Below are 18,288 nucleotides of genomic sequence, written 5' to 3'. Positions count from 1 at the left end.
TAATTTGCAGTTTTTTAAAGAATATCATAGTGGATGGACTCTCTCTCCAGAGTAGCTCCATAGCATCTCCACTATCACCCTCACCTCCTACCAAATGCTTAAGTGACACATGAATCACACACTGAGCACAAACATCCACAGATTTGGCCTCTGGTAGACAGAGTGACTGAATTACAGAGTTAAGGGTTCTCCATTGAGAATACCCTGCCTCTGTTGCCCAGATTTTTAAACCTACAGTAATGACTATTCATGAAAGGGCAAAGTTGGTCTCAACTGCTTCCCTGTTTCATGAAGACAGAGACAGCCTCTTCATCTGCCAAGAGCCAAAAACTGATGCAGTTTTATAGGTCAGAATCAGCACCTTGCACTGCACACAGACACAGACTGAAGTCAGTATTATGTGTAATAAGAAGCCAGTTAAAGCAGATGATACTGTAATTTGACATGCATGTGTGATGGGGAGTACAAACCACACTCTGGGGAACAGTGGGTTAAGGAGCAGCTCTGGTCACAGGAGGAAATGGGAATGTAACTCTACTTGAATTGTATCATTTCTGACATATTATGCAACTAACTCTTGGTATAGCCATATTACTTACCTATGTAGATTTCTTTATATACTGTGTAAGACCACTGTGTGTTCTTTGGACGTTGTGAAGTATTAAAAATGTCAAATGAAATTTTAAGTTGCCAAAAAGATTGCATTGTACAACTTAACGTTTACATAAATCTTCAAACATGATCCCATGCTGGAGAACAGGATGAGTCTTGGACACTGACTCATCGGTTAGGTATCAATTCAAATGCCATCCTTATGTGCTGTTTAATGCAAACCAAATACATTGAGTTTACATAGTGTGGTCATTTCAGAACACTTTTTTTGTCTAATCATGTGGTTAGTTAAGTCTATCCCAAATACAATCCCCGATCTTGTGCTAGTGAACCTAAATGTCCATTTTCTTGGTACTGAATTCCATTAATTAAAAGCCTACCCGCTGTAAATCCTGCCACTCTTCTCTAGGACAGGGAGACTGAAAACATGGATCGGAATAACAATCAAGAAAAACTCATCTCTAGTTACACATTTTTCCATGGTTAGACTAGAAATATAAACAATAATCAGAGTGACTCAAACTCTGTCATTTTCCTTTTGGCATAGGACTACATGGATATATTCATAAATATCAAAAGTAACTTGAATAAAGCCCAATTTTAGATGCTAATGTCTACCAACTCTACCCACAGTGAGTAGAAAAAGCAGATTAGCTTTCGTCAGAATTGACACAGGCAGGTTATTCTTGGATCTCTGCTACTTCCAACAATTAATTCAGTGGTTTTGTTTTACGAGTCACATAAAGAACATCTGCTGGTAACTTGAGATTCATATCTCTCAATAATTCCTCATGTTGCTAATTGTAGAAAAAATAATAATGGTCATAGTACCTGTGTGTTAATAGCTCAGTAAAAGTGTTGAAGGGGCAGGTTATTCCTTACCTTCTCAGCATCTTGCTCAAAGAGTCGGAGTTGAAAGCACTGGTCTAGTTTCAGTTTGCGAACATGCCACATCTGATGTAAGTGTTGCCGGGTTGAATGCAGCTTGTCCAACAGACTGGTGATCTTTGGCACAAGACTTTGGAAGTCTGCACTCCCAGGAATGCAGTTCCTACCAGAAAAACCATCGCTGCATCGTATGCATTGTAATAACCTTTGGCCCTCACGGTCCAGCTCCTCCACAGGAGCTTTGATCACTTTCTTTTTAAGCTGTGTGTGCTCATCAATCAGCCTTCTTGACCCTTCTACATCAACTGGAAATTCTTTCCTAGCCAACATTTCCTGGAGATCCTCTAGCCTTGATAATAAATGGATGGCACTGTTGAAAAACTCTTCCAAGGAGACCCGCAGCTCTATCCATTCATCGTGGTTGTAATCCAAGGATCCTTCAAACTCATCAGTCAGCTGGGAAGGATCCACAAGTTTCGCTAGGCCTTCAACAGAGACCATACTTGTCTAAGGGAGGAAAATGACACAATCTGAATTAGTTTTCATTAACCAACCAGAAATAATCCTGGAATCTGTAAATGGCATGAATGGATTATTTTCCTCATAAATATGTCACTGAAAAAACATTTCAGAGAAGACTAGAGACTATATCTAATTCCAATTAATTCAACTAGGTTTAAACCCCTTATTTTTATTTAAGTGTACTTATTCTTTTAGTGGAGAACTTTACTGGAATCAAATGCTTTTTTATTTTATTTTTAGCTAAAATGACCATCTGAGAATGCTTCTGCAGAGATTACCGTACTTTAACCCAAAGTGCATGCTCTAACTGAATATCAAAGTATGCTTACTGAAGACTGGCTATGCTGACTTACTAAGTGGATACATGATATTACACTTACTTGTCTTATCTGCATTATATGCAGCTCAGTGACCGTACAGCAAAACAAGTTTTGGGCATGTGAAGGAAGGCATGTAGTCTGTCTTACCAAAATACACAGCATACTGCTTCTTATTTTCTTTCAGATTATTCCAGTTGTTTTATGCCACAGTCAGAACTCTTTCATACTACTACTTTCTACTGTGATTAAGCCAAAAACAACGTAAAAATAAAATGTAATTGGATTATTAACAAAAAGAATAAAAAGATCCACCCATTAATCATGCAAAATCAATAAGAGACACTGTTCTAATTTATTTAGATGTTAACAAAATCAATGCCAAATAAAGGGATTTGATGTGTGGAAAGCAACTCAGAATTTGGATTTAGTAAGATGAATGGCCTAATGATGGATAGCTGTTCACATTCTTTTTATACATTCTTTTTATTGAAATATAGGCCTACATTTTCAAAACTGACTAGTGATTTGCGGGGGATCCTCCATTTTTGCATGCTCAACTTGAGAGCCCTTAAAGGGAACTGGTTTTCAGAAAGTGCCGGACATCTGACCCCTCAAAATCAGGCCCTGGGTGGTGTTTCCATTTGTACACCCAAAAAAACTGAGGCACCCAAAATCACATCAATATGGAAAATATAGGCCACTTGTTTAAATCTCTGGCCCAGTCCAACTCCTATTGAAGTCAGTGGAAAAACTCCAATTGAAGCCTATTGGTCTGAATTTGGCCCAACAATACAGGTTGCTCACTGGTACATCTAGATTGTAAACTGGTAACAATCTGTTATCCTAGTTTCCTGTGCATCTGAAAATGATTTCAGACAACTCTGCTACATATTAAAATGATTTTTTTACTGAAGATATGCTCAGATAATTATATAATCAAATTGGTCACTAAAAGGGCTATTTTAAAATTCTGTTGTAATGTTCTTTCACAAACAGGGTCATTTAAGGGAGATCAGAACAACAATGTGAAGGTAAATATGCAATTTTTAAAAGGCATTTAAAATTATATAACCTGTCAACCTGTACACTGACCCTTTAAAGAAGCAATATGATAATTCAATTTAGAGTATGATTACTTGTCAAAAAAAAGCTCTCTCCTTACTGCTAATACACCGTTTGTCAAGTCACTGCAGTACATTCTCTCCCTTATCAGCATTTTGACATGATGATATGGCAGGAGGACTTTTTATTTAAAGAGTTCTGCAGGCAAATTTGTTATTCAGATTTGTTCCCCTTGAGAATTGTCTGAGAGGAATACATGTAACTTCAGCAGGTATGGATGGGCTAAGACAAGGTAACAGTCTATCTGCTCTCATTTCTCTTTCTTTTAAAATGCAACCAATAAAAATCATTGCCCACTTATTCAGCCTTTTCAGGAGGAAAAGAAAATAATCTTCAAAAACACCTCTGAATTAATGATAATGAGGCTTCTGAGGCCATCCCTCACAGTGACAAGAAGTTCCTGGAGTCTGAATTAATCAATCAAGTGTCTGTCTTGCTCTTTTTTGCTTCGTAACAGCTGATGGCTTATTTTACCTTTAAGGGAAAATGAAGTCTGTAAAGCAGAACTGGCTCCAGCAGAGTTTCCTATGACTCCAAATCCAAATAATCAGCCCTCACAAAGGGACACATTCTGCCTTGCGATGCATGCATTACTTTCATAAACCTCAAAGGCAGAATTTGGCCTTAAAATTGATAGTAGTAGTTATCAGATCCTCTGCTCAGATCAACCATTTACCTCCACTGATTTTTGGTGAGCTATGCCAATTTACCTCAGCTCAGGTCTACCCCATTGTGATTTACCTTCGCTGTGTAAAATCAGCAGTGGCAGTTCTGTCCTTAAGGCACACAGGCACTACCCCACACCCACACCAAAAACAAAAGTGGGGGGAAAAAGAAATAAAATCAAAGTAGAATAAATGTATCTTCACACCTGCTCTATACAACATTATAGAGCTTTAATAGCGCAACTCTTCTGAATGAGGGATCTATGTGAAGAGGTAGCTGCTCGAGTGCCCAAGACTACGTAACATTTTCCAGTAGCGGGTTCCAAAGTAGCAGCAGGAATTCAGTCAGGGCATCCACATATCAGTGAACAGCATGGCAGTCAGAGTAAAGGCCTGAGGGGCACTTTCAAAACAAAAGTGCCCTTAATTTAAGACAGACAGCAGATGCCGTAAGAGAACACACAGGAGTGCCCCTACTATCTGGAGCCAGGACTGACTATTAGAATAGCTCAGCAGTCTGTTTGTATTCAGCTTAAGCATAGTCTGAATTTTAAGCACATGCTTGAGTCCCATTAACATCAACAGATCTTAAAAACGTCGTTAAACGGGAGCAATAGTTAGCTGAAAAGGCAATTCAACATTCAGTGTTATAGATTATGGGCCAAATTCTGCTCTGAGTTACACTTCTGTAAATTCACAGAATCTCACTGAAATCAGTGGATTTACATTGGAGTAAATCAACCAAGTATGGACCCTTATCTTAGAAATGGGGCAGAAAAGAAAAGCTAATAGTGTATGCCAATTGATATATGAATCTTTTGCATACCAGAATTTTGCTTCAATTTGAGTAAGAAGCTCAAGTTTCTAGAAAGACCAAAAAGCCTGAACTGAATGTAGCTGGTTTACCTTCACCAAGAGGAAAGCTAGTAAAATGCTCTTTAATTATGTAGCATACCTTTTATTGTTTTACACTCAGAAAATCAGGTAAGAGCCTGTTATAGTTAGCACAGCATGCAAAAGATTCAGTTGTAAATTTCAATTAACCTAACATAATGAAAATATATAGATAAACCTCAAGTCTAAGGCCCAGATTGTTAAAAGTATTTAGGCATTGCTAAGCTCAGCACTGCAATGCCTAACTGATTTAGGAGACAAAAATCTCATTTCCAAATATGAGTAAGGCACTTAGGAGCCTAAATCCCTTGTGAAAATATTTTATTTCCTAAATCAGTTAGGCATTGCAGAATTGAGCACAGCAATACCTAACTACCTTTAACAATCTGGACCTAAATGCCTTTTAACAGGACCATTAGCGAAATTCTCTAGAAGAGGACTAGCTAAAAGAAGTGTCTACAGCATTTTGTGTCTTTAGGTTTCTTTGTATTTTAGAACATACCATAACCACAAAAAACACAAAAACATGCAAACAAAAATCCACTAACCAACCATCCATTAGTTAAAAGGAAAGAATGAAAGCAAAACTACCACAAAAAAAAAATCAACATAAACATACTAGTGAAATTCAGTCCTGTGGAGAGGGCCAACACAGGGCCAAAGCACAACTTAAATTCTGAAAATGGGGCTAAAGTGGAACCTCAGTGGCATATGGTCCTTGTGTTGGCCCTCTGCACAGAGTTGATCTTTACCCTAAGAAAATTCCTTGAGGGGCAAAATGCAACCCAGAAAACTTCTGAGTTGGGCTCTCACCTCAAAGATGAATTTGGAACTGCCAAAATTAGTTTTCTGCTTCTGCCAGAAGTTGTCAGGTTTGATAATCAAGGCAACGTGGATCTCAGCAGGGAATGCTTCCTGAAGGGTCTTCAGAAGAGGCTTGATCAAGTCCCACTTCGATCCCCGCATATCAATAATAACAGTGAATCCTCGTTTACAGACATCTTCACTGTAGCGATAAAAGCATGGCAGGATTATTAATATAGTCTACAGACACGAGATATGACTCATTAAGCCTCAGCTTCTTTTATTATCATTCAACATTTTAATGCAAAGCATGGAACAAGATACTTGGAAATACAAAGCAGAGGATAAGATACCATATAGCCATTATACTATATTAACAGTTTTATTATGATCTAATTCTAATTTATATCAGTAGTTAACGTGCACATAAATAGAATATATAGTACTGATTTTGTCTTCAGCATCTTTATTGGATTCTATAAAGCAAGGCCAAGGTTTTCAGAAGTGATGAGTGATTTTGCATGCCTCCATTTATGGAGTCCCAACTTGAGAGCCCTTAAAGGGTCCTGACTTTCAGATGGTGCTGAGCAACTGCCCTCAGAAAATCAGTCTCCTGTATTGTTTCTCAGTTTGGGCACCCAAAATGGAAGCCCCCACAATTTATAGTCACTACTGAAATTCACATTCCAACTGTCTCTTGGTCCTGTTTAAACAATATTCACACAACTTCTGGTCCTTGTGCCTCCCTAGTCATTTTGGAAGAGCTGTAAAACTAGAGCAGGCAATGTGAACTGATGATGAGAGATACACAGAGTTCAAAAGCAGCATGACGTTAGCTTGCAAATTTTCTTTTCCTTGTTATTCAGGAGGAAAGATGAGAAAGAATGCAGGGACATTATCTGCTTCCTGGCAAAGAAGAGATTAACCTCAGCTCTGCTGTTCCCTCCACCTTGTGTAGCTACTTAGGGAGAGAAACACAAAGTATTTGTGGCCCACATGTGGCATTCTGTGTTTTAAAAAAGGAAGTTTCTGTCTCTCCTGGCTGTGAATATAACAGTTCAGATGTGAATCTTATTTAAACTTGTGAAGCATTGTCTTTCTGAGTCTGCAGAGAGCCTAAACAAAACTTCCGAAATGTGAACTCTCCCACCCCTCAGCAATCTCACTGGCATGTTAACTTCGAAAAGCTAATTTATGACACTTGAATATGTAAAATTGACATTTTTCCTTGCTGCTCATTTTTGTTTATGGAATGGGGGACAGGATGGGAGTAAAGCTCATGAGACGATAGGAGTTGCTACAGTGAAGGAATGCAGAAAGAAGAAAGGAGGACAGAGACAAACAGGGAAGTGGAAAAGAAACAGAAAGGAGATGGGGATGGAAGAGAAATAAAGGGCAGAAATTTTGGTGGTCTTAAAGTTGAATATATTTCTACCACTGAATGACGATGAATGCCACAAAGAGGTACTGAACAAGTAATAAATAACTGTAAGAAAAAGCTCAGTTACTACATAAAGGCCATATTCCACCTTTGATCTTTGTGTGAACCTACTGACTGACATAAGCAGGAAAAATGCTGAAGACTCAATGGAGTATAGAAGTCCTAAATACATACTCCACCCACACACCCTAAGATTCATAGGGATCTTAGCGTGAATGAGAATGAGGACCTATGTATCGCAGTGAAATGCTGATACAAAGATCATGTTCAGATTTTGTGCTGGAACAGAAACAGGAGCATTCTTTATAGAACTGACACTGAATTTGAACTAAAATGTGTTCATTAACTAAGACAAATAAAACCCATGTAATTAAGTTTCTAGCTTTTCTTGTTGTTGTTGTTCCAGTTATGGTTTATACAGGCATTAGGATGCTATTCAGGATAAAATGCGAGAAATGAGAAGTATTGAGAAGATAAAGTACTTCAGTTACTTTAAGCCAGCCATATAGTAGGAAGAATAAAAGTCGTTGGTGACCTCAACCAGGTCTAAAAGGATCTGTCCACAAGAGAGATGTATTAATACAGTTCACCACAATACTTGTTAAACAGATATTAAACCTACAGTTAGCATGGGAAATAGGGAAGAGAAAGAGAAATAACTGAGTCTACAATACACAGTTCCCAAAGATGAACAGAGACACAATCTTATGCCAGCAAGGGTTTAGTGTATTCAAAGCCAAGCAGCACATCAAATGCCTGAACACTTTTGATGCATCCAGTACACACTGCATAAAACAGTCAGTTCAAAAGAAAAACCAAAGGGAGCAGGTACCTCCAAATATCTCCAGGAGTACAGAACTTTCTATTCTTCTTTTATCTACTGCTGGGAGGTCAAAAGTTTGAATTCTTCCATAACTTATGCCAAAATGGCTGTCATTGGTACTACTGCCTCTTATCCTTTGGTACCAGAGCTGAGAAACAGAGTTGAATTAAACTGGATTTGAACTGAAGTAGGATGTGGTGGAGTCCGTCTTTCCCCCCACTCTCCCCCCCCCCCCAAAAAAAAAAACCGCTTTGTGGGGTTTTCAACAGCTTCTGCCAGGCCACTTTCCCATCGCTGACTTTCCAGGAGCAGCTTTTCCTTCAAGCAATTGACAAAGAGGTTCAGGAAATGGCTTGTCTGTACTGGTACACTGAGTGCCCCTAGAACAGATGTAGTAACAACTAGATTTAACATGTCTTTTCTTGAAAAACTAACTTGTATAATAACATTGAGGCAAACAGCCAATCTCTATCACATGACAAACCTCTATACGTCCTGCTGACCTGCCAGCTTACAAAACTGACCTATAACTAGTGAAGATATAACAAATTAATGTAATACCAACTGATGAACAACAAAAGAACTGCCTACCTAAGCAAAATAGTAATGCCCCAAGGGACTGTCATCTTGTGTTTATGAGCCCGGACTAAAACCTTAAATCTAAACTCCCATGGACTTTGGAGAAGTTCAGACCCTGATCCAAACTTTGAAGCTCAGGCTGTTAGATATCTCAGTGATAGATACACTTAGATACCATAATAGGACGTTTAGCGATAAGACAGAGAAAAAAGATAGATAACTATGGGCTGCATCCTAAGCCAATTAGAGTCTCTTCACTGACTTCAGCGGCCTTTGGGGTCAGACCCAAAGAAAACACAGATAGACAGAAGGGGAGTTTTCAAAGGTACAAGAGCAGTTATACATCCAATTCTCATTAATACATAGGTACCTCACTGCCATTTGTGCATTTGAAAATCTCCCACGACGACAGATAGACAGATCGATAGATAGAACAGTAGGCATGTTGGTAAGAGAAGAAATGCACTTTATGGTCTAAAAAGAAAAGGAGTACTTGTGGCACCTTAGAGACTAACAAAAGCTGTAGCTCATGAAAGCTTATGCTCAAATAAATTTGTGAGTCTCTAAGGTGCCACAAGTACTCCTTTTCTTTTTGCGGATACAGACTAACACGGCTGCTACTCTGAAACCTGACTTTATGGGGTATCAGTCTCTCTGTCTCCATTTGCTGGACAAGAGGCCTTTTCGATTTCTGCCGTGTCATGACTGAATTAGTCCAAAGCTCCAACAAAAAGACTGCTTAAGTGTTCAAGTGGGAAATCTGGGGATTGTTTTTTGAGAGAGATATTTTTGGGCCAGAATATTTCATCTTAACAAGTAGCAGCATCTCCATATGAGTGTTAAACTGGAGTTTCCCAGTTACAAGGAAGTGGATTGACAGCGCCTGAGAGAGACATGTATTGACTCAAGGCAATAACATTGAGAAGACAAACAAGTCCTTTGCCTTTATAGGCTGATGTACTGAAGGATGGCGTTTCTCATTTTGAACAAAGGAAAACATAGTTTCAAGAATCTTGCTCGCAGTTTTTGAGAGTTGGCGATCCTTAAAATTATTACTTTAATTAGATTAATAGCATTCACCTAATAATGCTTCTGCCCCTGTGTCTCATCACTGAGTTTGAACTTTCTCCCACAGTGATAATTCCACACCATCCTTCTGTGACTTTATGGACAAATTTAGTACCAGATTTCTTAACCTAGTTGTCAGAAGCTATTAGTTAACCGTATTTAAGCTGCCTCCAGCCAAACAAACAGCCTTCTGTTAATTACTTCTACTTTTAGATGACAGAGTGTGTTGTTAAAAGTGGCACATACACTCATAGCATGAGCAGACATACAGGTACTAATCAGAGGGATGATGCCTCTGGACAGGGAGGAGGAGAGGAGAGAATTAGGTATTTCGATTATAAGTTGTTCACAGGAAGGACTGTGTCTTACTCTGTGTTTGTACAGTGCCTAGCATCATGGGGCCCTGACCTCAGCTGCTGCCTCCCAGCCCCACTACTAATATTATTACACAGCTGCCTGTAAGTTAATACTGAAAATGACGCTTCATTCAACTATACATGCACAACGAAAGAATTTTTTTTAAATGAATTTAAAACATTCCCAAAAACAAAATTAGGCAGCAAATTTGAGGAAGTATGACAGGCTTAGACAGCACCTCAGTGAAGTCTGTGCAGGTGGAGATTTCACATATACTTTTATTTTAAAGATATAAGTCAAAAATGCAACTTTGGGTATCGAAAGGTAAGCTACCAAATCCATATTTAGGCACCAAAGGAAACTTGCCCTGATTTTCAGATACACTGAACATCCCCAACTTCTACTACTTCCACTGAAGACAAGGGGAACAGTAAGTACTCACTCACATATCAGGTCACTTTTCTTTAGGTGCCTAAATGTGGATTGAGGATGCTAACTTTAGGCCACAAAGGTTTGGATATTTAGCCATACTTATTACATTCTGTGAGAGAATGAAAAGAGTAGAATTGCATCCTCTGATGCACCTGGCATTGGCCACTGACAGAAGACAGGATACTGGGCTAGATGGACCTTTGGTCTGACCCAGTGTGGCTGTTCATATGTTCTCAATTTATCCACTGACCAGGAAAACCATGGGCAGCAGCAATCAAAGTTTCCTTCACGATGTCCCAACGTGTCTTACCCCTGATCTGGCCAGCTACCTGGAGGACATTTAGTCCATATGCCCATTCAGTCTTTGTGCCCACTTTAGGCTGGCAAATAATGTAAATTGTGGGGAATGATTTTTCTGTTCTCCCTGCCGGCCCTGGCTCCACGCAGCTCCTGGAAGCAGCTGGCATGTCCGGCTCCTAGGCACAGGGGTAGCCATGGGAGGGTCTCTGCATGCTGCCCCCGCCCTGAGTAACTGGCTACTAGGAACTAGATTCAAATCACCAGTTTATGTCACATGGGACACAAAACAGCCATCAAACTGATAAGCCACTACTGACCTGGGCTAGATTTGCACCAGTGAATTGAAAGCACCCAACAGCCTGTGTGTTAGCAACCACTTGAACCATCCGGTCTCTATAACTTCTTTCAAACAAATATTGAGACCATTGTGATGGGTTCCCCCCTGGGGTGTCACTTGGAACTCAAATATCACTAAGCCAGCCTGTCCCACCAGCCTGGGTTCCCCTTACTCTGTGCTGCTGTGACAGGCTCTCAAGCCCCCTTCTAGCACACACACAGGTAAAGACACACCCAGCTGCAGTTATAGTCACACAGATGCTGAGATCAGCTCTGCATAGGAGTGCTCAACTAAGGAATTGCCCAGCATCAAGATGCACAACCCCTCTGGAGTGTAAACCCAAAATTGTATCATCTTGTGCTGCTCAGAGAACTATACAGCGTAAGCTCATAAAATTAGCCCTCTTCCTTAACGTGGAGACAGATATGCAACAGCTTTCTGCCCCAAGTATGAGTTCCACACTTGTTTTATAGAGAAAACAAAACAAATTTGTTAACTATGAAAGAGAGATTAAGTGATAACAAACAGATCAAAGCAATTACCTTAGTAAATAAATGAAAACCGCAAACTGAGTTTAACATGCTAGATAGGTAGGATATAAATTAGCAAATTCTCAACCTCAGTGATAAACAGAAATCCTTCTAGCCTGGGACTATCACTTCCCATAGTTCAATCCTCATTCCGCAGGTGTTTCCAGGTGTGTTGTAGGGAAAGTGAGGTCCCCCCATAATCATAGGCACTGAGTTTCTAATCTGACAGGGGGTGCTCTGCCCAGGCCCTGCCTCCATTACACCCCTTCCACCAAGACCCCACCCTGCTTCCTCCCACCCCACTTCACCCCTGCCCTGCCTCTTCCCCACTTCTTCCCATCCCCGCCCAGTTCCACCCCCTCCCCCGAGTGCACTGCACCCTTGCTCCTCCCCCCGCCCAGCGCCTCCTGATGCTGCAAAACAGCTGATCCGTGGCAAGCGGTAGGCATGGGGAGGGAGCAGGAGGCACTGATTGGCGGGGCCCGCCCCCGGGCAGGAGGCATTGGGGGGAGGGAAAGGTTCTGGTAGGGGGGCTGCCAGTGGGTGCTCAGCACCCACCATTTTTTCTTGTGGGTGCTCCAGCCCCGGAGCACCCATAGAGTTGGCGCCTATGCGCATGATGTCATTTTCCCCCTTTCATATCTTCTCCCCATTTGCTGGAAAGCTCTTTTGCTGTGACCTGGATCAAACAGTTCCCATTGTGTAGTGCTATCTCTGAAAGGTTTGCACCATACACGGTTCCTGGGGTAATCCTTGTGCTTGTGTGCATTTCCTCAATAAGCCATTAACATTGTTTGGCCTTTTTTACTGTCTGTACCTGAAAGGCTGCTTGTGGCTGTTTTCAACCTTATGACATATTTCAGTGACACATACACTCCAACAAGATATTAATGTCCAGCAGATCAAGACTTTTAGAATGACACTTCACAAGGCATACTTTGTATAAGACATATCCTAATTACATAACAGTGGTGAATATTGGGGTATCAAGGTGTCACAACCATGTCTTAGTTTAAAAAATATAAACATCTTTAAGAAAATAATGTTTTGGGCCTGATCAAGGAAAAGTTAAACTGAAACCCAGAGGCAAATATGATCATTTGTTAAAATAAATCTCACAATACTGTTTTCTGAGGCACTTTTACAGCACTGTTTCTCAAATATCCATTTTAATTTGGGCACATTATACATTTATTTTCTCTGGCAGGAACTGGCTTACTTGGTATCAAACAAGTTTCAACATTCTATGCATTTTGATTAACTTTTCAGATACCTGTCAATAATTACATGTGTTTTTCTCCATTATGGGTTGGCCAAAGCTTCTGACATTTCAAAGTTTTAATATTGATTAGCTGAAATAACAGAAGGTTTCCATTCCCATCTCGCATTCCTGAATTAATGAAAAAAAGCACTGTTTGACGTGCTTTCTGTCTGACATATTTTCTTATGCACAAAAAGTAAAAGACGAAGCTGATACTTATCAAATCTTTCAAAAAATAATCTGCTACGTTTAAAGCTAGTCCTATCTTAAGGAGACATTGTCAGTATAAAAATTATATCTGTTTTCTATACCAGTGTTACTAATAACACCTAATATCTTTACAAGAAAGTTTTAAAATCTACTCGTCTGTTCACTTTATCTGTGGCTTATTTACTTTTGTCCAGCATTGTTGTTGTGGTAGCATCATTACGCAAGAATTAAACTTGACTGAAGGTCTTTTTGAGCAAAATGTACTGTGACAGGGTCAGGCCAGATGGCTATAGGAGAGTAATAGAAGGCAGATATATTAGCCCCAGGTTAAGTAGGCCCCTTTTCCCTGGGTAAGGTAACAGGGAAGGTTCCAGAACAATCAGCAACCTTCTGGAGACAATTAAGACAGGCTGATTAGAACACCTGCAGCCAATCAAGAAGCTGCTAGAATCAATTAAGGCAGGCTAATCAGGGCACCTAGGTTTAAAAAGGAGCTCACTTCAGTTTGTGGTGCGCGTGTAAGGAGCTGGGAGTAAGAGGCGCTAGGAGCTGAGAGTGAGAATGCATACTGTTGGAGGACTGAGGAGTACAAGCATTATCAGACACCAGGAGGAAGGTCTTATGGTGAGAATAAAGAAGGGGCTGGGAGGAGGCCATGGGGAAATAGCCCAGGGAGTTTTAGCTGTCGCACAGCTGTTCCAAGAGGCACTCTAGACAGCTGCATTCCACAGGGCCCTGGGCTGGAACCCGGAGTAGAGGATGGGCCCGGGTTCCCCCCAAACCTCCCAACTCCTGGTTAGACACAGGAGGAGTTGACCTGGACTGTGGGTTCATGAAAACAGCCAAACTGAGGGCTGCCGTGAAGCTCCAAGTCGAGCAAATCCACTAATAAGCAAAAGACCCACCAAGGTAGAGGAGGAACTTTGTCACAGTACCTAATTCACCCACCTGACCATTCACCACCCCAGTTAGCAGGCAGGATGTTCAACTGCAGTGCAGTTCCTCTGAGGCGACTCCTAGATTCCACAGGCTTAACTAATGGCTACTGCCACTTTGGAGCCCGTGTGTGGGGTGCAAAGGACAGTATATCCACTAAGTCATGGGTCCTATATATAGGTGCTGGAACTAGGAGTGCTGAGGGTGTTGCTGCACCCCCTTGCTTGGAGCGGTTTCCATCTAGGGTTGCCAACCCTCCCTGATTGGCCAGGAGTCTACTGGAATTGGCCTTGATCTCCCAGTGGCTACTGAAAGCAATCTGGGAGATTTCAATAGGCTGCTAAAAGTCTGGCAGGTGGTGCAGCAGGGCTAAGGCAGGCTCCCTGCCTGCCCTGGCTCCACGCAGCTCCTGGAAGCAGCTGGCATGTCCGGCTCCTAAGCACAGGGGTAGCCATGGGAGGGTCTCTGCATGCTGCCCCCGCCCTGAGTCCTGACTCTGCAGCTCCCATTGGCCATGTTCCTGGCCAATGGGAGCTGTGGGGGCGGTGCCTGCAGGCAGGGACAGTATGCAGAGTTGCCTGGCTGCCCCAAGCCTAGAAGCCAGACATGCCAGCCACTTCCAGGAGCAACCTGAGGTAAGTGGCACCTGGCCAGAGCCTGCAGCCCGAACCCCCTCCTACACCCCAACCCCCTGATCCCCAGCCCAAACCAAGAGTCCACACCCCCAGCCAGAGCCCTCATCCCCTCCCTGCACCCCAACCCCCTGCTCCGAGCTCCCTCCCGCACCACAAACTCCTCAGCCCTGGCCCCACCCCAGAGGCCGCACCCCCAGCCAGAACCCGCACCCCCTCCTGCACCCCAATCCCCTGCCCCAGCCCTGAGCCCCCTCCCATACCCAAACTCCCTCCCAGAGCCCACACCCTGAACTCCCTCCCACACTCTGAATCCCTCGCCCCCCCGCAGCCCAGAATCTGCACCCCCAACACTTGGTTTCAGAATAGAAACCAAAGCCAGTTCCACATTGTCTGGGATCAGACATAAAGCAGTAATGCAGAGGATTTCCAGTGACATGCTGTAAAAAGAGCTGCAGCCTGAGGGGTCCAGTCAGAGCTAAACTTCCAGTCTCTGGTTACCAGGGCCAACAGAGCTGCTGTATTTAGGGGGACATGAAGTGTGACTGGGGATGGCACAAGACTGCAGACGTGTGACTGCACAATACCTGCATTCAACCAGAGATCATGGACAAACATCAATAGAGGAGAATACAAAGATATAAAAAAACAACTTTGGAAGCAGAAGCTTGATAGTGGAGTGCATATCCCTGCTGTTTCAAAGCAAGGCACCAATTAAGTCACTTAGTTGTACTTTTCTTTCCTTTTCAATTAATGGGCCTGAAGTAAATGGAGTTTTAGTAAAGTCTGCTGTAAGCCAGAAGAGAATGAGGCCCAGTGCTCTAATCAATCATGCTTATAAGAAAATCATCCCCCAACATAGACTCTGATCCTGCAAAATACTGAGAGCTTCCTGAAAGGGGCAAAGTGCTCTCAGATCCTACTGAAGTCAACAGAATTTGAGAGGACTCAGCATAAATCATATTCTGCTGTTGCTTACCCCAGCGTAAATCCAGACTGGACACCATTACTCCAATTTACATCATTGTAATGGAGAGCAGAATCGGGCCCACTTCTACAAACTCACTCAGCACTTTATTGGATTGGACCCAAAAACAGTATTTAAGAAGCTTAATATCTTTATTCAAATGACAGATATAAAACACAGCTGCATCCAAGAATACATGATCACAGCTGTTAACCCACAACCAGAGGGTGAGTGTTATAATTTTTCAGGTTCTTGTTAAAACTACCCTGACAGATGACATCTTGATATAACCCCATTGCCCTATTCTGATGATGTTATCTTAGATTTACTATATTCATATAAATGTCTGGCAGGTTCTCTGGAAACAGCTGCTGGGATAAATATGAAATTAAACGGGGTGGTTTGTTTTATTTCTCCAAGGCTATGTTTGAGAGATTTGTTACTACAACAGAAACATATTGAAGCAGAAACTCTCTCTGTACCATGGACTGTCCTAGATTTTGGGTTATTTGGCAGAAATAAACAAACAAACAGCTGAATGAAAAACCACACATTATTGCTACTGGTTGTAAAAAATAACTGTTAGAGCTGTGTTGTGACATATACACACTTCATGGGAATAGTCTGGAGGAGCATGAGTTACCTGGGAGTATTTCTAGGAATGGAACTCTAGGTTAGAAATATATATTACTGTACTTGGTGTAGCAAAGATAATAATTAAGACCAGAATAATTTCCAGCCTTTGTGCGTGGGTTCTGAATGTGCAGCATTTTTCTGTGGCTAATGCAGAGACCGAGAAGCAGTTGCAACAAGAATTAGTCTAAATCCAACAATGCCAGGTTCTCACCAAAGGAAAAGAATGCCTACCTGGGCAGTGATTAATCTCCTGCATATCAGATTCTAGCATATTAGACCAAAATATCAGTGACTGCAGGTAGAGTGAGTATGTACTGGTGTTGAGCACCTGGAACTCTCCAGGTACCCTGAGTGAATAAGAATTATCCCCAAGGGTGGAAATCCACTAGCTTGCAAATGTGCACAGATTGCTAAAATACATTATGGGAGACCGAGTTATGAGCAGTGGGAAGAGCTTAGGCATCACAAATAGGCATAGGAGAGTGTTTTACTTTTGTGTGGTGTGTGTGTATTTTCAAGAAATGATTAATGGGGGATTAAGCATTTGGCAGGGACATATGGTTAAGCCCTAAAAGTGTCCACAGACATTGTGACAAATTGAGCCCCGATGTAAGCATATACAACCCCTCGGGGTCTTCTGGACTTGGGCCTGCTTAACCAGAGCTGAATAAGGCACAGAGTGTGGAATAGGCAATACTACTGCCAAAAGGTGTTCAAAATGCTCTCTCAAAGTAGTGTACACATTTCTCCCTTGATAAGTGCTCTTATAACTGCCATTACCTTCACTAAGAGTCATGCACCCATGCTGAGGGGAAAATAATTCTACTAAAGCTGTGCCTGTGGAGGAGCTGGGAGAGTGCTTCCCAATGCAGGTAGACAGACACGCACCAGCTCTGTTCGAGAGAGTGAGCTAAAAACACCAGCGTGACTGCGGCAGCACGAGCAGTGGCTCAGGGTAGCCACCCAAGTACATACCCAGGGGCTCAGGCAGGTTTGCATTCAAGCAGCTACCTCAAGCTTCCATCCATGCTGCTGTGGCCACTGCAATTTTTAGTGCACTAGCTGAGGCAGAGATAGCTTGAGTTTGTTCCTCTGCATGGGGAAGTACACTCCCAGCTGCTGTTTAGACATATCTTAAGGGTCTTGAGTAGGGCTGCTCATAAATTTTCCAATGGAATGTTTTTTCCAGTTTGCGAAAAGCAAAATATTTTGCAAAAAAAATTGATTTTGATGAAAGTTTGTTTTAAAAGAACAATTGAAAAATATTGCATTTTGATAAGGTCAAAACAAACATTCTGTTTCAACCTTTTTGGAATGGAACATTTTGATTTTCCATTTAGAAATCACTTTTCATTTCATTTTGTATAATATAAAATGGAACAAAAAGTCAAAATTGGAACAAAATGTTTTGATTGACCCAAAAAGTGATTTATTTTTTTCTTCAGAACTTTGTTTCATGCGAAATTTTGAATTTTTTTGGTTTTGATCTGTTTTGGAACAGGAAAAAATTGACGACATGGATTCTCCCATGAAATGAAAAACCTGGTTCCTAGCCTTGAGTATTTCAGTATTCAGGTTGCTTTCCCATGTTAGCTTCTGAATAGAAATTATATAGCCATTGTATTAGGCTGCCCACAAGACTTTGGCAAAAGTCCACACATTCATTTAACTTAAGGTTGCCTGCTGGATTCAAAGTGCAGCCCAAAAAGGAGAAAAGTTGAGCACTACACCGAAGAAACATTCCCCACTCCCCACACAGACTTTTATTAACACAGTATGTGTGAATTTGGAGCTCTTATTGGATAATGATTTTAAAGCCAAATCCTCCATTTTCTCCGCCTCCACCAGTATGATTGACCAAGTTTAACTAACATTTCTCATTCTTCTGAGCCCCTCCTCAATGCAAACAAAGTAAGTCTTTGCAGCCACACTGATTTACCCAAAATAGCTTG

General features: G+C 41.5%; 1 protein-coding gene across 6 annotated transcripts in view; it reads right to left on the bottom strand.

The window, feature by feature from the left end:
- KALRN (kalirin RhoGEF kinase) overlaps positions 1-18,288 on the bottom strand; it is a 766,757-nt gene that overhangs the window by 463,586 nt on the left and 284,883 nt on the right. For all 6 annotated transcript variants that reach the window (XM_074967163.1, XM_074967166.1, XM_074967164.1 and 3 more), the window contains exons 4-5: positions 5,837-6,029; positions 1,495-2,007 (exon numbers count right to left, since the gene is read on the bottom strand). In XM_074967163.1, coding sequence (XP_074823264.1) covers positions 1,495-2,007; positions 5,837-6,029 — 706 coding nt within the window. The remainder of the gene's footprint in view (positions 1-1,494; positions 2,008-5,836; positions 6,030-18,288) is intronic.

Source organism: Natator depressus, chromosome 11 (assembly GCF_965152275.1).
Source record: "Natator depressus isolate rNatDep1 chromosome 11, rNatDep2.hap1, whole genome shotgun sequence".
NCBI classification, from domain to species: Eukaryota; Metazoa; Chordata; order Testudines; family Cheloniidae; genus Natator; species Natator depressus.
The sequence above is the reverse complement of the archived record's forward strand: the minus strand, read 5'-3'. Positions and strand labels throughout refer to the sequence as shown.